The 24,160-nt window shown below is 38.0% G+C and overlaps 3 protein-coding genes across 11 annotated transcripts in view; 2 read left to right on the top strand and 1 right to left on the bottom strand.

The window, feature by feature from the left end:
- Positions 1 to 15,762, top strand: part of tsc1a (TSC complex subunit 1a) — a 19,966-nt gene extending 4,204 nt beyond the window's left edge. For 2 of the 3 annotated variants that reach the window (XM_067438857.1, XM_067438858.1), the window contains exons 5-22: positions 3,405 to 3,549; positions 3,682 to 3,833; positions 3,953 to 4,026; positions 4,106 to 4,266; positions 5,432 to 5,544; positions 6,400 to 6,562; positions 6,654 to 6,766; positions 6,869 to 6,926; positions 7,013 to 7,096; positions 7,206 to 7,689; positions 7,780 to 7,850; positions 10,269 to 10,441; positions 10,832 to 11,014; positions 11,176 to 11,286; positions 11,769 to 11,891; positions 12,175 to 12,362; positions 13,233 to 13,397; positions 13,530 to 15,762. In XM_067438857.1, coding sequence (XP_067294958.1) covers positions 3,405 to 3,549; positions 3,682 to 3,833; positions 3,953 to 4,026; positions 4,106 to 4,266; positions 5,432 to 5,544; positions 6,400 to 6,562; positions 6,654 to 6,766; positions 6,869 to 6,926; positions 7,013 to 7,096; positions 7,206 to 7,689; positions 7,780 to 7,850; positions 10,269 to 10,441; positions 10,832 to 11,014; positions 11,176 to 11,286; positions 11,769 to 11,891; positions 12,175 to 12,362; positions 13,233 to 13,397; positions 13,530 to 14,025 — 3,057 coding nt within the window. In that variant the 3' untranslated portion in view covers positions 14,026 to 15,762. The remainder of the gene's footprint in view (positions 1 to 3,404; positions 3,550 to 3,681; positions 3,834 to 3,952; positions 4,027 to 4,105; positions 4,267 to 5,431; positions 5,545 to 6,399; positions 6,563 to 6,653; positions 6,767 to 6,868; positions 6,927 to 7,012; positions 7,097 to 7,205; positions 7,690 to 7,779; positions 7,851 to 10,268; positions 10,442 to 10,831; positions 11,015 to 11,175; positions 11,287 to 11,768; positions 11,892 to 12,174; positions 12,363 to 13,232; positions 13,398 to 13,529) is intronic. The other variant, XM_067438859.1, reaches the window with a different exon arrangement.
- Positions 15,005 to 17,652, bottom strand: spaca9 (sperm acrosome associated 9). The gene is made up of 4 exons (XM_067438861.1): positions 17,554 to 17,652; positions 17,175 to 17,337; positions 16,398 to 16,600; positions 15,005 to 16,160 (listed from the first exon to the last, which is right to left on the bottom strand). Exons 2-4 carry the CDS (start codon positions 17,316 to 17,318, stop codon positions 15,863 to 15,865), a joined length of 645 nt encoding a protein of 214 aa, XP_067294962.1. The 5' UTR covers positions 17,319 to 17,337; positions 17,554 to 17,652; the 3' UTR covers positions 15,005 to 15,862.
- A 64-nt stretch (positions 17,653 to 17,716) lies between these two features.
- ak8 (adenylate kinase 8) overlaps positions 17,717 to 24,160 on the top strand; it is a 29,492-nt gene continuing 23,048 nt past the window's right edge. The window contains exons 1-6 of one of the 7 annotated variants that reach the window (XM_067438844.1): positions 17,717 to 17,793; positions 18,208 to 18,354; positions 18,435 to 18,519; positions 18,806 to 18,855; positions 19,262 to 19,372; positions 20,426 to 20,491. In XM_067438844.1, coding sequence (XP_067294945.1) covers positions 18,274 to 18,354; positions 18,435 to 18,519; positions 18,806 to 18,855; positions 19,262 to 19,372; positions 20,426 to 20,491 — 393 coding nt within the window. In that variant the 5' untranslated portion in view covers positions 17,717 to 17,793; positions 18,208 to 18,273. Of the gene's footprint in view, positions 17,794 to 18,207; positions 18,355 to 18,434; positions 18,520 to 18,805; positions 18,856 to 19,261; positions 19,373 to 20,422; positions 20,492 to 24,160 lie in introns of those variants that run through there. The other 6 variants (XM_067438842.1, XM_067438843.1, XM_067438848.1 and 3 more) reach the window with 6 other exon arrangements.

The following is a 24,160-nucleotide window of genomic DNA, read 5'->3' as shown; positions in this document are numbered from 1 at the left end:
CCATTTTGAGTGTGGCATGGTTGTTGGTGCCAGACGGGCCGGTCTGAGTATTTCACAATCTGCTCAGTTACTGGGATTTTCATGCCCAACCATTTCTAGGGTTTACAAAAAAATCCAGTATGGAAAAAATCCAGTATGTAGCAGCCCTGTGGGCAAAAATGCCTTGTTGATGTAGATCTAGATGTCAGGAGAATGAGCCGACTGATTCAAGCTGATAGAAGAGTGGGATAAACGGGGGTGGGATAAACGGTTGTCTTTTAAACTATCTGCACGTGATAGGATAGCGCTACAACCAACCAGAGCAACGAAGGTGAAGCGGAGCTCGTTGATAGATTAAACATTCGCCATATCCAGTCGGCAAAACTCCGAACACATCTTTCCTTTTTAAGAATGACTTTAGTGCCGTTCTTTGTTCTTTTCTCAGAGAAAAGCTTAACTCCAAGTCTTCCAGAGTCACGGTCAAAGCTGATTCAAAAGACCGCTGTTCGCTGTTCGTTTCTGTGTTTACTAGAAGCACGCAAGCAACTCGGCTGTCGTCATTATGTTAAGCTTTGCCCACCGACTCTATACACAATGGCCCTCATTTATCAATCTTGCATAGAAACGGGTGTATATGTTGGCGTAAGATTATGCTTACACTCCTCTCACCGCCTGATTTATGAAACTGTGCGCACCTCTGCAATTCAGGTGTACGCAATACTTGCCCTTGATAAATCCCGCGGCTGAAAACGATCATCATTAGAATAACACGCCCCTATATATTCAAGTCTCCGCCTCCCGCACGCCCTCATTTTACCCCATGGACACACGGAAGACGGCAAAGAAGCGAAACTTCTCCGACGTGGAGATCGGGCGCGCTCAATCATCTCACTAGTCCACTAGTCAGGGCATTGATTAGGACATAAGTCAACGGGCTGACTCCTTGATCAGTGCTCTGACTACTGAACTAGTGAGATGATTGAGACGCGCGCCATCGAGACCATCACCAGGGAAGTGGAAAAAAAACGAAATTGTTTTATTTAAGAGTATAAAGAGTGGGAATAAAGGCACCCACAAAAACAAAATATGGACCCAAATTACGAGTACTGTTAATAGTGTGGGGGTTGAGAAGCGCACCCCAGCAGTTTAAATAGCTGTTTGGATGATAAATTACCATCACAATGCATTATTTTACAGCACGTTTTGAAACAATTAGCATTTAATTTCGTATCACGGCATGTATTGGGGTGTACAACAGTGATGATGATGTGATGTGGAGTACCAATCATTCACATTAATAATTACAAGACAATTTGTAAGATCCTTCTTCTTCTTATTATTATTATTCTTATTATTATTCTTAATGACGCTTATTTTATGTTTTTATTGATTTTTATTATTATTTAAAAGAAGAAGGTCATTTTTATTATTTTGTCAGTCTGAATTATTTTAGTCCCAGTCCGTGCGCAGCTGCCGGGCCAGGCGGGCCTGAAACGTCTGATAAAGCGCGCACAGGCTCGCGACTGGAGGAATACATATGCCTACAAATCAAACGCTTTGGTAAAGTCACACAAATTAAACATTGACGTTCATGTTGCACAAAAATAAACACTGAATGTTGTTGTTGTGGTTTTTAACAGTGGGTCATAATATAGCATATCTTGTCAGTGCGTTTTGTGGTGTTAGGAATTGTTTTTCTGCGCATTTTCCCACTAACTCAAACGTGCGTATTCCACCTCCTGAGCTGGCGTAGGATTTGAGCGTGCCGTACGCCAACGTACATATTGATAAATCTCAAAGTCACAGTGGGTTTGGGTGTACGCAAGGTGTACGCTGGAAATTTTGTGTACACACTTTTGATAAATGAGGGCCAATGTAATTGGCCCGACCAGAGTTTGTCTAGACGACACTTGCGGGCAGATTAGATCTGCTGCCGCTAGGGAGCGTCTAGATTTCTAGGCTATAATCTTACGCCAACATATACGCCCGTTTCTACGCAAGATTGATAAATGAGGGCCACTGAGAACATGGATTCATCATGCCTTGTTACCGCTGTGCAGGCTGGTGGTGGTTGTGTAATGGTGTGGGGATGTTTTCTTGGCACACTTTAGGCCTCTTAGTGCCAATTGGGCATTGTTTAAATGCCACTGCCTACCTGAGCATTGTTTCTGACCATGCCCATCCCTTTATGAGCACCATGTACCAATCCTCTGATGGCTGCTTCCAGCCGGACAATGCAACATGTCACAAAGCTCAAATCATTTAAAATTGGTTTCTTGAACATGACAATGAGTTCACTGTACTAAAATGGTCTTAGATTGGTTAGATGGTCAAATGTAGTTTCATGTATTTTTATTGGCTGAACTACCAAGCATAGGTTGTCCAGAAACACCACGCCCCTTACCATTTGGGCAAAAGTCACATCTGGGGCAGTTTTTATGTTAATAGGAAGGGTTTATGATGTCACTAACCCTGGAATAAGCTTGTTGTAGTCCAAACCGGCCGTTTTTGTAGGCAGTAAACTGCCATAACTTTAAAAGACTTTAACAATATCTCTGTTTGCGTTGAACTTTCAGTGCTGTAACTTTGCAGATACTGTTTATGCTCAAGCAGCAACATTACACACTAACTAAAGTTAAAAAACTTAAATCGCATGCAACCAACCACCCCTTTAAAGTCAAGTCGACTAGTCCATGATAATGTAATTAATAAACAAATAAGCCTGAACCTCAATCTGAGATTCAAACGTGGGTTGTCTTGTGTACAGTGATGACATATGACAGCACTGCCCGCAAGGCTATTGCTTCTATATAACATTATTTTTTATCAGTTATTTTGTCTTTGGGTCGTTATATTTCTCACAGATTTCTGCTCGTTCTAAACCAGATACAGATAAAGTAGCACATTAGTGTGAGAGCAATTGCGTGTGTGAATTAATTCTACCTGCTACCATCTCTCTACTAATAGTGAAGCTGTGGGTTTTAGTTACTAAGAAATTCATGCTAGGACATTTCAGTTTCTCGTTCTTTTATTGAGAAATCACAAAACAGTGCTATACATTTCTGCATACTGAATGTTTTGTGTGTGTGCCATCTGCACGTGATGTTCACAAACAATGCATTAGTTTAGAACGGTGTTTACCTTGTGTGCAATAAGCTGTTTAAAATTGGCATTCACCCAATCAATATTGAGCATCCAGATAATCTGTTGGAAACAGAGCATAAATTTGACTTCAAACAGTTGTGCTGCTTCTATATTTTGTAGAAACTGAATGTTTTGTTTAGGATTCTCTGATGAATAAAAAGTTCAAAAGAAAAAGGAATATTTTGTCAAATATTTTAAATAAAATAAATAAAAATCCTATGGAGTATAAACTTTTGAATGGTATTGGTAGTAGTTAACAATTTTTTAATTTCTACTTCCAGACTGATTCAGATGTAGTAGTCCTCATAACTGGTGTGCTGGTCTTGATCACTCTTCTACCCATGATTCCTCAAACCAACAAACATCTTCTGTGCGAGTACTTTGATATCTTTGGACGGCTTGCTGCATGGAACCAACGTCACCCAGGTACTCTGGCATAAACATTACAAACAAAATTGTCTTTTGTAATTATTTTTGTCATATCTTGAAAGTGCTATGTTTAGATGATAGAAACATAACTTGGTGTAAATGTATTCTTTCTATGGATGTGTCCTGTAGGTGCTCAGGGATTGTTTGCAGTCCATCTACATGCCAGCGTGTACTCGCTTTTTCATCGTTTATATGGGATGTATCCTTGTAACTTTGTTTCATATTTACGTGCCCATTACAGTATGAAAGAAAATGTTGACACATTTGAGGAAGTGGTGAAGGTGAGATTTATCTCTTGTGCCACACATTTTTTTAAAGAATTGTCACTTAATGTAAGTGTCAAAATAATTTTTACTATTACAAAAACCTGTTCTATAATTTTCTGTTTTTTTAATGTCAGCCCATGTTAGTGCATGTACGGATACATCCTGAGCTCATCACTGGAACCAAAGACTATGAGGTTGATCCAATTAGGTGTGTAAAAAGAAATAATGTTTTTTTTTTAATATTATAATGTGATTGTTCTTACTTAACTGTTTTTAATTTTGTGTAGATGGAAGAGATTTGAGCCACATGATATTGTGATTGAATGTGCCAAAATTTCGCTGGATTCTAAGGAGGCATCATCTGAAGAGGGATACTCCTCTCTGTCAGATCACATACCACGGCGCCCTGTAGACCATAGCCGATCAAACTCAGAGCTCAGTATCCATGGTAAAATGACATATTATATGCAGTGCACTTTTCTGATATTAATTCAGTAAAGTCCCGTGTTGTTCTTTCGTGTAGATCTTGCTAATCTAAAATTGTATTTAAAAAAGGGTATTTCCGCATACAGGCCTTCAACACAAATAAAGAGCAACGGTTATCCACCCCATCTTTTTCATAAAAAATACAATTATCAAAGCAAATACACCTATGAGCTAAAACATTATGACCTAATATACTATTGGTCCATCCTGTGCCATCAAACAGCAGACCAAAACGAACCGTAGATTCTACAAGATTCCCTGAAGGTGTGCTGTGCTATCTGGCACCAAGACATTAGCAGCAGATCCTTCAAGTCCCGTAAGTTGCGAGGTGGAGGTGTAGTTGATCGGACTTATTGATCCAGCACATCCCATAGATGCCCAATCAGATTGAGATCTGGAGAATTTGGAAGCCCGGGCAACACCGTGAACACTGCATGTTCTTCAAACCATTCCTGAACAATGTGTGCAGTGTGGCAGAGTGTATTATCCTGTGGAAAGAGGAAACTCACCAGTGAACATTATTACCTTGAAGGGGTGTACTTAGTTTGCAATGTTTGGGTAGGTGGCAAGTGTCAGAGTTACATCCATGTGAATGGCTGGACCCAGGGCTTCCCATCAGAAAATTTCCCAGAGCATCACACTCAATTTGTCATCCCACAGCACATCCTAGTGCCATCACTTTACTCTGTCAGTAGATTCTCACCGCTGCTGGCCTGGAGCCACCCACAAGTATTGGTGTTTCAGATATACTATGACCCATTTGTCTGCATATAACAATCTGACCCTTGTCAAAGTCGCTCTGATGGTTTTATTTGCACATTAGCTCACCTGCATTCAACACATTGAATAGGAGTACTGATTGTTCTCTTATCATCCAATCAACCCAGACCTTGGGTTGATTGGATGATATTTTTCACTTCACCTGTGAATGGTCATAATGTTTTGGATCATCAGTGTGTGTACACATCAACTAAACCTTAATAGAGGCTCTTTTATTATCATCTCTTCATTAATCTCTATTTAACAATAATTTTTGTGTATTTAATAATTACTACAATTCAAATTCAAATTCAAATTTTTCCTGCGAGAATACAGATTTTAAATCTTGCCTTCTTTTCTCCTAATAGAAATCACATCTGTCGCACCGATGGCTGCTGTTCGTCAGTCTCTTTCTCTGTCACTACCTTATCTCACTGTAACCCCAGACTCAGGTTCCAGCGCACAGGCCCCCAACCATCAAGTAAGCATCCGCCAATAATTGATCCAAAAATGTATAGACAATCTGACCAATATCATATATTACCTTATGAGACTTTTTTAATAAGTTTAGAAATTACCACCCCCATTTAGAAATTTTGGAAATAAGGTTATAATGAATACTGACCCATGTAATGTACAGTAAGAAGTTAAGGTTCTCAAGCATATTGAAGGCAAGTGAACGGTTAGTGATAAAATAAGATCAAATAATGTCAATACAAGCAATATGACAAATAAATACAATAGAAAAACGAATTAAGTACTTATTAAAGTGTGCTTTAAAGGTGCTGAAAGTTCGGAGAACAGACACTACAATTAAAAACTGAACGTTTCTGTTCAATATAATGAGTGAGTCGCCGAGCGAGTGTCATGGCACAAACGCTGCAGGAGTCAGATTACATTCATCGTGATGAATGAGCTCTCGTGTTGAGAGCTGAGGTAAACGCATCAGCGCTCGTGGCATACATTCACAGCGTGTGTTCAGTCTGCCGTGTTTTCAGTTCATGCCTTTGGAAGATTATCTTATGTAGGAATTAATTTGAGAAGTTGAAACACTCTACTCTGCCGGGCGCTTTGTTACATGAATGCCTGCAGCTGCGAGCTAAGCTGTGAGTGCGATCTCCATATGAAAGCCATATGCTATTCGCTGAAGTAACTAAGTCATAACTGACTGTTTTTATGTAAATACTCTGCAAGAAGGGCATTTTGACAGAACACTGTATCTCCCTCCTCTTGTAAATAATTATCCAAATTGATCAAAGTCAAAACAAGCCTTTAAAAATCGATTTGCACTAATGTGATCCATTACTGCATGAATGTGTGGTTGGTCCATCAACAGAGTGATGAGATGAACTCGTCAGGGACGAAGGAGGAGATGTGGAGCCCTTCCTCAATGTGTGGGATGACCACCCCTCCCAGCTCTAGAGGAATGTCCCCCACCACAGTTTCTGATGTCTCACATAGTGCCTCCCACCTCTCAGGACGGATACCCAGTACTCCAGGTCAGCAAAATCCATTCTTATCTATAAATCAGACTGGTTCTGTTTGCTTGTTTGGTGTTTCAGATGGCTTCAGGGGTTATTTTTGTTACAGGGGATGGAAAATTGGCCCTATCTCCCTCCACGCCTTCAGGGTCATCTCCTCTCCCATCACTTTCAGAGGACATAGGGCAACCTGCCCAAAATACCAGCAGTTCTCAGGCTAAGGTACATTGTATAAAGCATTTGCTTTGTTTCTTATTAAACTCAGTAAGAGAAAAGATCCATGAACATGTTTTCATTAATGCTTTTCTGTCTAAAAATGCTCAGGTGATTCAGATGGGCAAAGAGCTGAAAAATGTCACACCCAGAAGTACTAATAACAACGGTGAGAATATTTACTGAGATTTATACAGTGTCATTTCATTGAGTAAGTGACACTAATTAATATTCTTTGCTCTTTGCCACTTTTAGGAGGGGTGTTTGATGCTAAGAGTCCAGTGTCATTGGCACAGTTCTCTGACATTGTCAAAAGGACAGACGGGGAAGGAGAGGATGGTGAGAGTGGTTGCATCATGCAGAACATTGCGTGCCTCAGCTTTTCAAGTGTTTTAAAACATCCTTTCATTTTCAATGAGCTCTGCTCTCACCAACATTTTCTTTCTAGATACCATCAATGAGGAGATTTTGAGTCTGACCCAGAGGAGACTGGACTTTGGAATGAGACCAGGCCTGGATTGCACTTTTTCCGGCTCCTTGGACACCCTTCTCTCATCTCACCCCAGCCATGAGCAGAATTTAGTGTCCACGCCAGACAGGGTTGAATGCTCTGCCAAAGGAGGAGAGCAGCAATCTTCCTGGTCCCTCTGGCCTGCTTTCACCCCTATCGAGAACGGGAAGAGCAGTACATTTTCTATGTCTGATCTGACGAAGGAATCCATGCCTTATGAGCCACTCTTTGACCTTGCCCTGCCTAAGGTGGCATCTCTGTTTTTGGAGAGAAAGACAGCAGAGGCCTTTCAGAGGGCTGAAGGAGAAAAGGAGGACCGAGAGGAGCTGGAGGGGGAGGATCTTTCTGCCACCTCCCCTCTGGAGGTGTTGGACCGTGTTATTCAGCAGGGTCACGACACTCATGAGAAAGTGCTGAAGAGGTATGCTTCCGTTCTTCTGACTTCCATTATGACTAGTGAAAAGGTTTTAGAGGAAATGTGATGGAATGGTGTCTGTTTGCTTCCTTACAGAACTCTGTCCTCTCAAAGTCAATCAGCAGACCAACACTCTGGAGGTAAACAGCATAGCAATAAAGGAAAAGGTATTTAGTAATTTTACTAATTTATAGGTTCTCCGTGCTCAAGACGATTATGTCCTCCAGCTTTCCTCCAACAACTGCTCCTGTGTTTGTTTTCCTGCCACTTTCCTTCAAATACAAATACTTTTATTTCTTTTCAGATTCTTCTTCTGTCTTCTCTGTAGTTCACTATCAAATCATTAGAAATGGCTCTGTGGTGGTCCTAATCAGCTATGTAGAGCTTTGTGAAATATTTAAATAAAAATGTGATGTACTGTATATAGATATTTGTTTGTTTGCACTGTCAGATTTGAGCTGTTGTTAGTGCTGTCAGATTTATTGCAATTAACGCAGCATCTGTTTTTACCGCCATCCTTTGACTTGGCTAGCAGTACATTTATATGATCATAATAAACCCACTGCTGTCTTTCATTAAGGATAATCAAAGAACAAGAGAAAGAAAAAATCACTTCTCTACTTTTAAAACTATATAACTTAGAAAAAACTTTTGTAGCTTTAATAAGGATTATTCTATATTTAATTTATAATTTATTCTGACGTGTTTGTTAACTTTATTTAATTTCTGTATATATACTACCTTTTAGACCTACCTGAAAATCTTAAAGCACTGTTTACAAGGTTAAATGGGACAAAATAAAATTATCATGGAGACAACAGTAGCAGTATTGGTATGTGATGCTGGTCATCTTCTTTAATAAAAAGATCCCATTAAACAAATATTTAAAAAATAGGCTACTGTCTTTGTTGTTTCTACATTATTTGGAGATTAAATGTGAAATTATTACAATATAATATATTAAAGGGTTAGTTCGATCCAAAAATGAAAATTGTTATTAATTACCCTCCCTCATGTCATTCCAAACCCGTAAGACATTTGTTTGTCTTCGGAAAACAAATTAAAATATTTTTTGATGAAATCCGAGAGCTTGTTGAATAAAGTCGCTATTTTTGTTTTGTTTTTTGCACATAAAAAGTATTCTTGTCGCTTCATAAAATTAAAGGTCCCATGGCATGAAATTTTAATTTTATGAGGTTTTTCAACATTAATATGAGTTCCCCTAGCTTTACCTGTCCAGTGAATTAGTAGAGCATGGATTCAGTTTATCAGTCGTGATGTCAGCACAGGCTTTACCATATGGATTCAAACAGTGAATAACAGTGTTCATTAATGCCTGATCTGGGATCAGTGATTTCTTATGTGTAGATAATCATTCAAGTTCACACAGACTTTCTTTCTAAATCGTTTAATACTGTCAGTCCTGCCGCTGGCCGTCTTGATGCATCAGTGAATCAAGCCAGTGACTAAAACGTTCAATTTCACATTGTTTCTGTTAGTAGCATGAAACAAATCTGTTATTTAAATGATTAAACTACAGAGAGTGATCAAAGAACACTTTATAATGTTTGGATCTGTCAATCACGCGTATATCTGCAGTGCACACTTTACCAAACTGCTGTTAAGCTGCTCAAGAGAAGCTCTTAGTGCATTCATGTCGATGTCGTGTTAGTTGTGGTGAAAGCATTTTGTGAGAGAAATTGCCTAATGTTGCAAAGTTCACTCGTGTTTATTCAGAGCTCTCAGATACAAACAAAATAAACTCGCGCTTTCCGACTCGTTACAATAACACTTTCTCAGTAATCGTTCCCCAGCTCTCCGTCTGTGGACTGGCAGTGCTGCAGCTGCTGCTTGTACCTGACTAAACCACGCCGCTTTTGGATGTAAAAACCATAATAACAACATAATTTAAAAAAAAGGAAACATTATAAAATAATAATAAAAATATCCATGCCATGGGACCTTTAAGGTACCATTTTAGTCCCATGGACTATTTTAACGATGTATTTTCTACTTTTCTGGACCTTGAAAGTGTTCATTACATAGTTGTCTATGGAGGGGTCAGAGAGCTCTTGGCAGTGCCACCGCTCCCACCACGTGCTGCGCGTAGGGCACCAAGTCCTGAGGGGGGGCACCACGATAATTTTCTCTCAGCACAACCCCACCCACCCCCCAAACAACAAATCTGGAATCCACGGGCATCATAAAGTAATGATTCGTAGGGCATCAAGGCGGCCAGTGGCGGTACTGGCTCTTGGATTTCATCAAAAATATCTTTATCTGTGTTTTGAAGATGAACGAAGGTCTTACGGATTTGAAACATGAGGGAGAATAATTAACGACATAATTTTAATTTTTGGGTGAACTAAACCTTTAATAACTTTAATGTTAGGTGCGATTTAATCGTAATTACAGAAAAAGTTGCATTTTAGTTAATTTTTTATTGATTGACAGCACTAATCGCAGTATATATGGCAAACCCCCAAAATATTGCAATGTCCGTTTGCAATTTGCAGTCCTAATGCGATGTTTGTATTTTTCTGTTGTTGTTTTTTTTTTTTTACTGACTACAATTTATTTTTCAGGTCCTGTGTCTACATCATCAGATGAGCTGGGGATGTTGCGCAGTCAGCTGCTATTGCTGCATAATCAGCTGCTGTATGAGAGACATAAGAGAGAGCAACACGCGCTACGTAACCGCCGTCTGTTTGGCCGTATTGTCAACACGACTGCACTGGAAGAGCAAAACAACTCAATGGTAATAAATTAAAATAATTACCCAGGCCTGTGCAAAATTCTGCATAAAAATTCAAAAGCCTCTCAGTCATTGAGTTCTACATTCTTTGCTTACTTATTAAATTATACTTTTAGCTCCATTGATCACACCTGACCAAATACATTCAGAGAAATTCTGTAAATGTTTCAGTGCAGAAAATGTGAAAAGTCTTCAGATCTTGTCATAACTGGTGACATTACAATGATAAAGCCTCTCAAAAGTTGGACAGGCTTCACAAATATCTGCACAGATGCTGTGAATTTGTTTTTTTTAATCTGCTGGTTGTTAGAATTTTTGTTGTTAATATCAGCATTTTATGTTGTATGTATTTCATGTTTTATGTAGTATGGTTTTTGTGTGTGTGTGTTACAGAAAACCCAACTCAAACTTCAGGAAATTGAGATCAAAACTGTGCAGGTAAGTCTGCAGGAGGAGCAGCGGCGCTCTAGACGGGTACTGGAAGACAGAGAGGCTCTTGTGAATCAATTGCAGACTCAAATCCAGCAGCTACAAAAAGAGCGGAATGACTACTACTCAAAGATGCAAGAGCTAAAGGTGATCATAGGGTTATAGGACATGAATAATTACATGGTTACACTTGTTCACTCATAATACAGCAACTATAATTGTCTGTTTACCATTTTGTTGCTGGAATGTAGCAGACAATGTGTGAAATTTGTGTTAAACCTAATTGTTTTATGTGGCATAATTTACAGAGTGATTTGCTGGAGAACCAGAAGAAGGTTGGAGAAATGGAGGCAGAGCTGCAGAAAGCCAATAACAAAGTGTGTAATATGGGACACATGATCACCCAGCTGTCCATCAAGGTTAGACATGTTTGTGATATAAAACACGGCCCCACTTCATATTAGGTGGCCTTAAGTACTATGTACTTGCATCAAAAAAATAAGTACAATGTACTTACTGTGTTCAAATTGTATTGCAAAGCACTTTTTCTGATTATGAGGTGGGATACGGGTAGAGTTAGGGACAGGTGTGGTGGGATGGGTAAGTTTAGGGGGAGGGTTAGGTGTAAGGGAAGTGCCATGTAGTTAATTACAAATGTACTACATAAATTAATTACAGATTTAATTACATGCAGGTATTTTTAAAATGTAAGTACAATGTCAAAACGTGTATGTACACAATAAATGCATTGTATCAAATGATTAATTAAAATGTTAGTACGTAGTAGTTATGGCCACCTAATATAAAGTGGGTCCTAAAACATTATCCATTACAGTGCAAGAATGTCCATATTTATTGATGGTTTAATTTTGATTTGTGTTCCTAAATAATCCAACATCAGCTAAACAATAGTGAAAACATGGAGCAGCAGATGGCTTTCCTGAACAAGCAGCTGCTGCTTTTGGGTGAAGCCAACAAGTTATGTGTGGATGAAATCGACCGCTTGGGGCCTGAGGCTAGCAAGGTAGTCATGATTATTAACTATTGATGACTTGGATCACATCATTGCTGTAACAGCAGATCACCAGTTTCCCAGATATGACATTGTTATACAGCAATCCATGGAAATAGTGCTTATAGTTATTATATAATAGTTATGTAATATAATATATATAATAAAACATATTAGTTATAGCTATTGATATCAAGACATTAACACCCATTCATAAGAGCTTTAAACCATTGAACTTGAAAATGACTTTGGTCTGTTAAGATCAACTCAGACTTGATCTTTTTGTGACTTTTAGGAGCTGAATATGCTACAGGGGTCTTCGCTGCGTGAGGTTGAGCGTTTGATGCAGAGTTCTCTACAGCAAAGTCAAAGACTTGATACTGCCCAACAGCGCATCACAGACCTGGAGACGCAACTCGCCAAGAAAGAGCAAGTCATCCGAGAGCAAAAGAAACTGCTGGAGAATGTTAAAAGCCAAGCCACGTATGTGGTTATCTCTGTGTTTGTAGTCTTGTAGTGTTGATTTTTTTTAAATAATTGTTTTGCCCCCAAAAATTCAGCAGTCCACAGTCTGAATCTCAATCTTATTTATATGGCCAAACACAGGGTATTGTATATTTAATTATATAATAATATAGCCTGGATGCCAATGTGTGTTATTTTGGCAAGGTTGCCTGCTAAAATTTGCATTACTGGGTCTATATGTCACATAATTCAGGTTGCTTCAACCCACGGAAATGGAAAACCCGCGAAAAAAACAACGCAGATTTGGCAACACAGTGCAGTTGAGTTCTGTTGACATTTGACAACCAACGTTATGCGTTGCTTCGTTGCGCTGATTGGTTGTAGGTCTATCCAATTGATGTCTTTCCTGGTTCAGTTGAAACACGCCCCATAATCACAGCCCAATGGAGCAGTTTCAGACTAATATCCTGACTAGAATTGAGTATGACCACGTCAGGGTTATAATAATATAGTGTATTAGTAATATGCATTGCTTCATTTGGACAACTTTATAGGCTATTTTCCCAATTTATATTTTTTTGCACCTTCAGATTTTCAAATAGTTGTATCTCGACCCAATATTGTCCTAACAAACACTTCAATGGAAAGCTATTTATTCAGGTTTCAGATGTATAAATCTCAATTTTAAAAAATTACATATTACATTATGATTATTAGCTTTTCATCAGCTCTTGAACCCCTGTAATGTAATGATGAGTTAATGATAAATCTTATAAACTGGTGCTTTATTGTTCTAGAATATGGATCATCAGGTTCTGTTCATCTCTTCAACCAATTCTTACTGTAAGATTTACTCATTTAATCCTTGTCTGTTTTTTTTTCCTGTAGGGAGCAGCTACAGGCTTCAGAAAACCGGTATTTGGCCCAGAAGAACATCACTCAGGCATTACAATCTGAGCTGCTTGAACTCTATAGCCAGATAGAGCTCAAAAACCTAAACACTAATGCACCAGCAGAGCCCACTTCTGAGCCCAGCAGCCCTATCAACCAGAGGTGTGTTCTATATTATTGTCACGCACAGATGTTTCTCCTCAACATACTCATTTACAAATGCAAACAATGTGTGTAATGCATTTTAGACTTTTCAGGACATAATATAAAACAAAAAAATTATTTGTGTTTCAGGCCAAATGGCAACCGTTCAGGGCCATCTGCTCCATCTCTATCAGCCGACCCAATAAAAAGAGAGGAAGGCACACATATGTGTTTCAATGGGGAAATATCTGCCGGGTCTCCACAAACACCCACAGCATTCATTAATGGCAGCCAGGAAGAAGATCTTTCCGCCCTTACCCGTTCATTTCCTGCCCTCCCCTGTGACTCCCCGCTGTCTGTTGGCTCTTACCCTAGTACCAGAAGCTTTTTAGGAAAGAGAGCCAGAGAGATGTTTCGCAATAAGAGTGAGAGCCACTATGAAGGCGAGCCGGCTGTCCTCACCTGCCTTTCCAAGGATCTTAAGGTTCAGCCAATCACAGACCCCACAGAGAGCATGGAGCTTGAAGGGGCTACTGACCAGGCTGACCTGCAGCCCATGGACAGACCTCGGGCCTATAATATTCAGCGGCGGAGGCAGCAGGATCTGCGAATCATGGACTACAACGAGACCCTCCATGAGCATTGATTGTACACTGCTGACATGATTGTTCGCAGTTAGAAGATAATTTTGGACCCAGTATTAGAACGCAGCGCTCTTTTTGTTAGAGTGGTTTGCAATGTTTTAGTTCATTTTAAAAACTCATTTACTATGAAATGGCCAAAAAAAGGCTGTCGCTTGGCAGTTGCCATATAGTCACCACAGTGGCAAGAGAACATCTTGTCTTCAAAAAAATGGTTCACTTATCTCCTAATACAAATGAATTGTAATTCAGTATATTTTTGTTTTGTTTTTTTAAAATTGGCATTCAGTAAGCAACCGTGGTGATTATATTGCTTGGTGGCTGGATGTTATTTGGGCCTCTGTAATGTACTTTCCAGCAAATGTATTGACTTAATCATGTATTTGCCCAGTTTCCAATCCTCCTAAATTTGTCAATGCAAAATGCCCCTTTGAGTCACTGCGAAATTAGCATCATTAATTTCCACTAATGTGACTCAAAAATTGCACAATACAGAGTGATCACTGCAAACGGAGCACTGTAAATAGATCATGTCTCTGAAAAAAACAACAACTATCAATCAGTCCGATAAAAATGTGAAAAACTAAAAAGCTATGTGGCGTAGGTGAAGTAGAATGAGAAATCACATTTCATTGCTGAGGCAAGTCGTGTGTAAATGCCATAGCAGTGCTTTGTGCGCTTCGCCTATAGAGAATAAGCAAGTCTTGTGTTGTATTTCTAGTAATAGATTTTATTTTTATGCATTAATGTTCTCACTGGGATTGTAGCGCCCAGTCACCAGTGCAATACTTCTTAGCTAACACTTCATGCCAGCTCGAAGGTATGAGTAATGATGGGAAAAATAAACCGATTTAGATTGCTGCTTTGCAGGACCGTCAGAGCCTTATAGAACACAGGCCAGGCTGCTGTAGGTGCATTTGTCCAGTTGAGGCCGATTAAGAAATGAAAATATCTTTTTGGTCTAAGATGTGTCTGACAGGTGAATGTACTTGTGTTAATTGTGGCCACTGCAATACTTCGACACACTAATCTCTGAAAGGAAGCTGCTCACTGTAAGCCCAGAAGGCTTATATCCCTCTATTCTTTTCTTTCATTTGTTGTTTTTACACAGGTCAGACCCCATCTTTAGCGAAAAGGCTTTGCATAATGGGCTGCAGCTGGCTGAAGTAAAAGCACTTCTTTTTTAAATTCAGGCCCTCTTAAGATTGCTGAACCCTAGCAGAGCAATATACTCTTCTCTTTCTAAAAAAAACTTGCCCCAGGGTTTTGTTTTCAGTGTAAGATATAAATGGAATATGTGAAGTGCTGTTGCAAAGAAAATAAAAGGCTGGCTTTGGCCTGCCAGCTGGGGAAATGAATCAAAGATTTTACAGTGAGAATTGAAATCTATGGAAATCACTGCTGTTTTTTCTGTTTTTCTTTCTGTTCAGATTATTCTTATCACAGTTCACTATGAGTGTGATCTCACAGCTTGTTCTTTGTTCCCCCCGTCACTCAGACTTTACGTTCTGTTTTTATACCAAAAGTCCTCTCAAACATTGTTGTTTCACAAAATGCCTTACTTAAAAAAATTAGGAAACCTGTCCGTCACCTGAAGTCGTTTGTCGAAAGTTATCTGAACTATGGTACAATCAGATGGTGATTGGTGTAACGGGTAACCAGGGACTCTATTTTGAATTTGAGAAAACAGATTTGTGTTCTACTTGCTATGGTCAACAAAAATAAAATATATGTTTTGCATATTTTTTGTCATAGTCAAATATTTTAAAATGGTAATTATATATAATACTTTATGTGAAAACGCACAGCAAAAACATTCATAAGTATTGAAAAAAGTGTTATTTATCTCCTTGTGTTTCCTGGTGGCTTCCAGGCTGGTTTTCCAGCATGCCAGCCTCCTGTACCTTTTTTACGTCTCCCCAGGTTCTTACTGGTGTCTATATCAAGGTCTCCAACCATCCCCACATTCTTTGCCACTGTTTGTTGAGATGTTTCTGTAGCAGTTGGAGTTAGCCATTGAGCACCTCCTCGACCGTAGGGGGTGAGGAGGTCTAAAGCCAGTGGAATCACACTAACAATCCCACCATAGAAATTCCTTGCTTCATCACAGCTTAACCGGTTGATCTCATTGTGTGGGTAGCTGTGAAGCGGGGGAAAAAAGTAATAGGTGGTGATTTATTGTGTATATTCTTAATGTTAAAATGACTCTTGAGCTTCTTATTACCATGTGGTTTCAATCAATAAAGAAAAAAAGATTAGCATCCTTATCCTGGATCTAAATTTAAAGTTATTAGATCATTTATAATTATAATTAAAGTAAATAGATCATTTAGGTGGCAATTTAGTTATAAATTGTATAATTTATCTTTCACTTAACTGTGCCCTTAGCTGACTGATGTTGCTGTTGGGGCCAAGGAGGTCCCTACAAGTATCCAGGCCCTCACAAGAACTGTTTTGGCTGGACAGTGAGGACTCGAGATGTTTTAAAACGCCTCCAAGATCCGAGATAATTTCCAAAAAAAGCGAAAAGATGCGTCTGTCTGTGGAATTGGTGCAGTGGTGATTCATGTACATTTTGACCTACAGAAGAACATCAGTTAATAATGTCAAAACATGATTTAATGTGATTCTAATAACTTACACTACCATTCAGAATTTTGGGGTAACTTTTTTAATTCCTATTTTTATTCAGCAAGGATGAATTAAATTGAAATGAAAGTAAATACTTAACATTTATTTCAAATAAAAGCTGTTATTTTAAACTTTCTATTCATCAGAAATTCATCTGATGAAAAAGAAATGCGCCACGGTTGCCACAAACATATTGACCAGCACAACTGCGTATTCCAACATACAAATAAATGTTTCTTGATCACCAAATCATAATATTGGAATGAGTTCTGGAGAATCATGCTGCTGGTACCGTCATTAAAATACTTATAGAATATAAAACAGAAAAGTTATTTTTTAAATAGTAAAATGTCCGAATATTTCTGTCTTACTGTATTTTTGACCGAACGATTGTAGACTAAAGGCGTAAGAGATTTATCGAGCCCAAGAATTTTGTAGTTATTGCTAATAGTATTTGAAGTATTTGAATAATGTTTCACCATACTTTATTATTATTACTTGGAAACTATGCATGCATCATAACCTGTTCGACGGTGGAGACAGGCTCAGTTTTGTCCCTGGCGTGCTCCCTCGACCGCTCAAGAGCTGTTATAAATATAAATTGCTGTTGCTTGAAACGTTTGTACTTCTCCTCAATGGAAAGTAACTGCTCTCTGACGCCAGCCATCTCAGTTGAAGCAACGTACCTGTTTAAAATGAATAAAGTGCATAAGAACAGTAGGCTACGGTTTCGATGTAACGTTGGATTGTTGTTAGCAGTTTGTGACTGCACTGAGATGTCTGTGACAGTAGTATTTTATTACGAAAAACAAAAATCAAATTGTTTAACTTCCAATATGATGGAAGATGAACAGAATTTGTATTTATCCTAAAAAATGACAATCACACGTACTAGAACTTACCTGTATTAGTATTGTGGAGGTAAGTAACTGAATGAAACATCTGTAAAGTGTTTCTGTTGCATTGAATGTGCGTCCGCTGCTTAGCAACAAGCGAAACTCATGCGCCCTCTGGTGGTGGTGATGGTGATTGGCTGACCAAGTTACCAATGGCAACAAACATTAACAAACGCGTGCGCAGTGCGCACACGGACCTATCATCAACCATTTATATCTATCTGGCATCATCATCTACATTTCAAGGTAACATAACATCAAATATTTTCATCCATCAGAACCATCTTTAAGGTTATGAACCATCTTCTCTAAAGCTAACTTACGTAGTTTACGTAACATTCCTTCATTTCCATTTTTACTGCGAAGACCCCAATGCAGCAAAAGAAAACCACTCTAAATTCTGTCATTTGAATCAAATTCTGTGCAAACACTTCTACTTCTGTTAGGTTTCCCATAGCTATTTTATGACTAAATGTGCCTGTTATGTTTGACTTTGAAAGGTCAACCCGAAAAAAACTACGGGTTGTTTACTTCATAACTTTAAGAGTATTTTCCTGCCTTGTACAAGTTTAGACCACAAAACTATGTGGATTCGCCTAATAAAATACTCGTATGTGTTGTTGTTGTTGTTAATTTAATAATCTCTCTTTGTGAACAAAGGCACTTTTTCCAAGTTTCCAAACCTTTGGTGACTTTCTGTGTCGTGTGGTGTAACTTACTACAGTGATGGATGCAACTAGGCCCCTCCGAATCCCTCCTGAGATGGCTATTTACGCTGAGAAACATGACATATTTCTTCTGGTCCAGGTATAGACATTTTATTAGACAATGGTTAACAAGTTTATGATCATAAGGCAATTTCACTCAAGTAAATGACACATTTGCAGACACTAGTGAGAAATTTGATGGTGGACAAACCAGAGGACCCCATTCAATACCTGATTAACTTCCTGAAAAGGGACAGTGTTGATGGTAATATTTTTGTCATTATACTCGTGATAAATTCTTACCATTTTTTTTTTATTTTTTTGTATTATTTTTATCTTATAAAAGTAATACATTCTTACAGCAATACAAACATATATTCCATACCACAAGATGGCGTAGTAATCTTATAATATATAAGAAGTTAGAGGAGCAGCAGATTATACCCGTTTAACATTGTTCAGATAAAAAGGCATTACTAGACTTAATTAAGTACCAATGTCATATTGCATCAATAATGTATTGAGGACAGTTCATTTTAAATATTTTTCAGTGCCAAGAATCATATTATTGGGTCCCCCAGCGTCCGGGAAAAGAACCATAGTAAGAGTCATTTTAAGTACAAAATGAATGAGTAGCCAATTAAATTTAATTTAAAGCTACAATTAAATGATGAATGTATATTTTTATTGTTTATGTCTTTTAAAGGTGATATCCAGCAAGTGTTGTGCTCCCTGTTTGTAACTGCACATATCTGATTGTTTTGTGCTTCAGTCTTGAAGTTTCTATATAAATAGGCCTGTCATGTCTGAGTTTTATCAGAGTTAAATCAAATAAGATATTCATCATAGTTACACTGTCAGGCCTCAAAGATCCCAATACTACTTCAGTCATCTGTAGAGAATCACCTGTTCTGCAGCACATCATGCACTTCTGAGTATTTTCATTTTTTGTCAGTGTTTCCACATTTTATATGCTGCTTCAGATTGTCCTTTTTGTCTTGCCGCAGGCTAAAAAGTTGTGTGAGCTCACACAGGCTATTCACGTAACTCTTAGTGATATCTTAAAGGATGACAGTGACCTGTCTATAGCTGCAAAGCAATATCAAGACAAAAAACAGGTGGGGTCTCTCTTTCTCTGTCCTTTCTCATGCAAACACATCTACTTCTGTTAGGTTTCCCATAGCTATTTTATGACTAAATGTGCCTTTTTAGCAGACCTAGAACAGGGAGGCTGCATGTATTTGTGTGTATTACTACTTAATTGCAAAGTATCTTCAAGGAAAAGTAGTCTGGAATGCCTTGATCATTATATTCATTTTAGATGTAGGAAGTAGGAAAGGTAATGTTGTCAGCATTTGCTACACTCTCTGGATGCCGGTAATTGCGGTCTCTGTGGTATTGTAAAGACATAGAACTGATTTTGTCTGAAGTCTGATCATGCAAATGCAATGCAGGCTAGTTAGTTGATAAATCAGGAGAGTTGAATAGAATTAGAAGAAAAGAGAGAGATGTGCTTAGGAAAAGTGCCTCCCAATGGTTTAATTATTCTAATTATCCTCTCACTTAAACTCGCCATGGCCTTGAGTTTAAAATAGAACGATCCAAAAGATTCCAATTATTATCATTTTCACAAAATTCACAAAGGAGAGTGAGATGAAAGCAGCAGAGGATGTCATAAATAATTAGAGATTCAACAGCATATTTGAATGTTTTTGTTTAATAATAATTTGATTGTTTTGGTGGACAGTTATTTATTTAAAAAAACTGATATATCAGGTAAGTTTAGATAGAATGACAGAAGTAAGTCAGTTCTAAATTTCTATTATATCATGATTTGATTTGATTTAATTATTATGATTTTTTTAACTAATTATTACATTTGATTATTTTTGATGAAACATTTATTCGCTGTGATTTATTTTTGTTAATGTTGGAGTCAGTTATTGGAGTCAGCACCTTTAATTTAAAACTTATTATTCTATTATATATGACTGATATATTGGATTGTCATTAACTTAATTCATATTTATTTATTTTATTTATATATATATATATATATATATATATATATATATATATATATATATATATATACAATATAAGTAATTGAATATGATTAAAACGTTTATTCACTGTGATTTTTTTTGTCGTTAATGTTGGTCTGATAGAAGATCCCCAAAGACCTCTGGAGCCAGTTGATTCTGCAACGCCTATTAAAACCTGACTGTGTTAGAAGGGTAAGGACTTGCTTTTTATTTTGTATTTCTTTTGTAATTCATTTAGAAAAATGAATACTGCATGTTTCACTCAACCTGTCTAAAATGTGAAAAATGCAACAATCCAGTGAGAGAAACATATTTTCATCCTGAACTTGCGCGTAACCTGCACGTTTTGAATTGCGTGTAACGTTTTAAGCGTGATGCCCAAAAAAATGTGTGATATTTTTTTCTTTATTTAAACTCAACCTCCTATGATAAATAATTAGACGTGTGTTTCTCTGCCTCCCTTGAGGACTGCTGGGAAGGGTCTCGGGGAATGCGAGACTGCTGGTGAGAGTTCTCGGAGAAAACCTTTCATCACCAGCAGGCCCCTCACCGGCTGCCAGTAACATGTGATCTCAGCACTAATGCCACTTAAGAACCTCACCGCTGAGGTGTCCGTTCACGTTTACTCTCAGATCTCACACCTTTTGATTCCTCCTTTCATCTTTCAGTCAAATCACACAATCAATCACGGACTCCCTGATCGTGTCTTTTTCTGAAGTGTCAGTTTCTTCTGTGCAGCCGCACGGTGGAATATGTAAATGATCCGACTCCAAACGGCATCTCCTTTTATTCCTCGCTAAACTCCGCAAATGGCTTTACTCAGGCAAGAATCCCATCGCGAAACTTTTTCCGTTTGGCATCCTTTAACTTTCACCTTTTAATCTCAGTAGTTTGTGATTAGCGACTCCTTTGAATCTAGTAATGGATGTTTATCCCTTCAGGCAAACTGTCTGATAGTATTTATCAGGTTATTTAATTATTTTCCATCCCGACTGATCTGCATATGAGCAGAGGATTGATGTAGAGTTTTTCCTCTGTAGATTTAGACACCTGACAAAGCATCTCTGGCTCACCACGAGGAGCCTTCATCTCATGGTCTTTTGCTTCGCACACACTTAAATGGGCCAAAGAATGGAATGATTGACATGTCACATCACCACTGGAGCCTAGACAGCTAAGCTTAATTGCTCTGCCACTGATGCCTGCGTGTGTGTGTGCTTGTCTACCTGTTTTTCCAAATTAAGCAACAATGAATGTTAATCATGCCTAATCTAGGTCATCTAGTTCATCTCCGCCTGTCACTGCTTCTCAAGCTGTCTTAATTCTTTCTCCCTCGCTCTCTCGTTCTCTCATGAGGCTGCTGTTTGTAAAACTTTAGACTTGTACTCTTGTGGAAAATGAAGAGAGGGAGCATAGGTAATGAATAGTGATTTAAAGTAAAATGTCAATTTAATGAGTGCCTTTCAGTCCTGGGAAGAAAAAAAAGATGGACCCTAAAGTAAATGAGAAAAAAAGAAAGAAGGAAAGATCACGGGGCGCATGTCACAGTCATCCGGATCCCTAATGAGGCTTCCAAATAAAGTTATGCCGTTTGAATTTGCATAGTGCCTGTAATTCTATTTTGAGGAAGAAAGGAGGAATCTAAAGGAAAGTTTGAAAATGAAATATTTAAACTTTTTTGCGAGCACGCACTGCAAATATTGCTTTACGGAGTCGTTTTGACATTTTATTTTAAAATATAGTAATATGGTTCATTTGAAAAGCAATAAAATATTTCAGACAATTGTACACTATCATTCAAAAGGTCGTTTTTATATAAAAAATTATTATTTCAAAAAGAATTTTCATGCTCAGCGAGCCTGCATTTATTTGATCAAAAAATACAGTAAAAAAGTAATATTGTGATACTGTTAAAATACTGTTTTCTATTTAAATATATTTTAAAATGTAATTTAATTAAAGTTGAAAAGCATTAGTTCGCAATAGAAATCATTTATAACATTATTTTTGGATTTACTGTCACTTTTGATCAATTACTGCATCCTTGCCGAATAAAAATATTTCTTCCTGACTAACTATAAATATTACTATTTATATACTATTTATTAAATATGAATACATATATTAATAGTATTTACAGTATATATTATTATATGTTATACTATTTTTATTTTTATATTTATATGCTATTTATATTTCTTAACTGACCTTAAACTTAAGCTGTAGTGGATAAAATATAAAATATATGTGCACATAGTTTTTTTTAAATCACTTTTCTATTAAACACATGCTTGATTGATGTCTTTGACTGTTGTGACGTCTCAGTTTTTTTTCAGTGTTTTTGCATTATGAGTGCTGTGTTTAAGATGCCATGTCAAGTGAAAAGAATTTCTTGACCCGGGTTCGGTTAAATTATTTTTATTTTATTTTATCATGTTAAAACTCAAGCAACATTAAATCGAGTCAGTGGTTAACAGCTAAGTGTACAACTAATTGAGATCTAATTTTTAAAGTCAAGTGGAGTGTTTTCCAGCCGCTGCTGCCATGTTGTCGGTCTATTGTGTGGGGGAGCTGTGTGTTGGGGTCTGTGAGTGACATGTCAGGGCGCCGCTTCTGCTTCCCTGCCTTGCCTGCTGTTGGGCTGGCTGGTGACATCTGCTCTACGCATGTCCCTCCTGTGATAGCTGGCCTCGCTGCAGATGTTCCAGTCCTGGGGTCTCTGTCTGAGCCCACTGCTACTGCACCACGGCCCCTTTTGATGTGGGGATGAAACGGAATGGAGCAAGTCGCAGTGGGGCTGTGTTCAGATGTATGTGTGGGAGTTAATGTGTGCGTAGAGCGTATGTTTGTACGGTAGCTTGACTGAAGCAAGTTTGGACTCTATCTAAGTTTTCTTGTCAAACCTCTGAACATCTAAAGATGCATATTAGTATATAATCTGCTCTTTATCTGATTTATGTGTTGTGTAATAACTATTATTTCATCACGCTCTTCTAGAAATGCCGCACATCACCAACAAACTAAACAGACTCCACACTACTGGCATTTATATTTCAAGAGGCTGTAGCTCAATCCTGTATTTTCCCTATATTCATGCCGGTTAGATTGTGTAGGCTAGAGGCCTTTCATGCAATCGGTGCGTCAGGCCCTGCTCATGGGCTTCCCAGCCACAGAGGCAATCAAATGCTTAATGGGAAAGTAAGTGGGAGGAAACTTGCGCGCTGAGATCAGGTGAAGCAAAGGATAGGTTTGCCGTTAAAGATCAAAGCCTGAAAAAACAAAGGCTGATATCAAACAGACACTCGAAACTCGGAAGCAAAAACCCACAGCTCCTCTGATAATACTTAGATCTATAAATGTTTGTTGCATATATTTATTTATTTTAAGATTATTCACTGCAGTAATAAGTTGGCCCCTAACAAGCACTTTTGGGAGATGGTTTCTTTGACTGTTCTTTATTTTACCGCACCATTGCACAGCAAGCCTTGGGATTTAGGAGACTATTAGAGAGGAGGATTTTTTTATGGATTTGTAGCTAATGAATGATATGCATGCGTTTCCTTTCTTCTTATGTTATTTTTATTGCTAAGTGAGAAGTGTGGAGAGGAGCTGGAGAATTAGGCACATTTTCAAGGTTTTTATGGATTTAACCCTCCATTTGCCTCCCTGCATGAGACCCCATATGGGCCAGTTTTACTCCTTATTCATACAACAATTTATACATTCATTATTTACACTGGTACAGGGCAGCAATTTATATGAATTATTCATATAAAATTATTCATTCAAAGCCTATTACTGTTTTTTAAAGTATTTTCCCAGGCAGGTTATTGTTTTGCTTATATGAAAACTATTTTGAAC

The sequence above is a fragment of the Pseudorasbora parva genome, chromosome 3 (assembly GCF_024679245.1).
Source record: "Pseudorasbora parva isolate DD20220531a chromosome 3, ASM2467924v1, whole genome shotgun sequence".
NCBI classification, from domain to species: Eukaryota; Metazoa; Chordata; class Actinopteri; order Cypriniformes; family Gobionidae; genus Pseudorasbora; species Pseudorasbora parva.
Note: the sequence above shows the minus strand (reverse complement) of the source record. Positions and strands in the feature narration are given on the sequence as shown.

Coding starts and splice junctions, on each gene's coding strand:
- spaca9 (XM_067438861.1), bottom strand. CDS start 17,318: ATGGCTGGCGTCAGAGAGCAGTTACTTTCCATTGAGGAGAAGTACAAA. Junction 16,601..17,174: donor CTGTCTCCACCGTCGAACAG/GTTATGATGCAT, acceptor GTTCTTCTGTAG/GTCAAAATGTACATGAATCA. Junction 16,161..16,397: donor ATCAGTCAGCTAAGGGCACA/GTTAAGTGAAAG, acceptor CCCGCTTCACAG/CTACCCACACAATGAGATCA.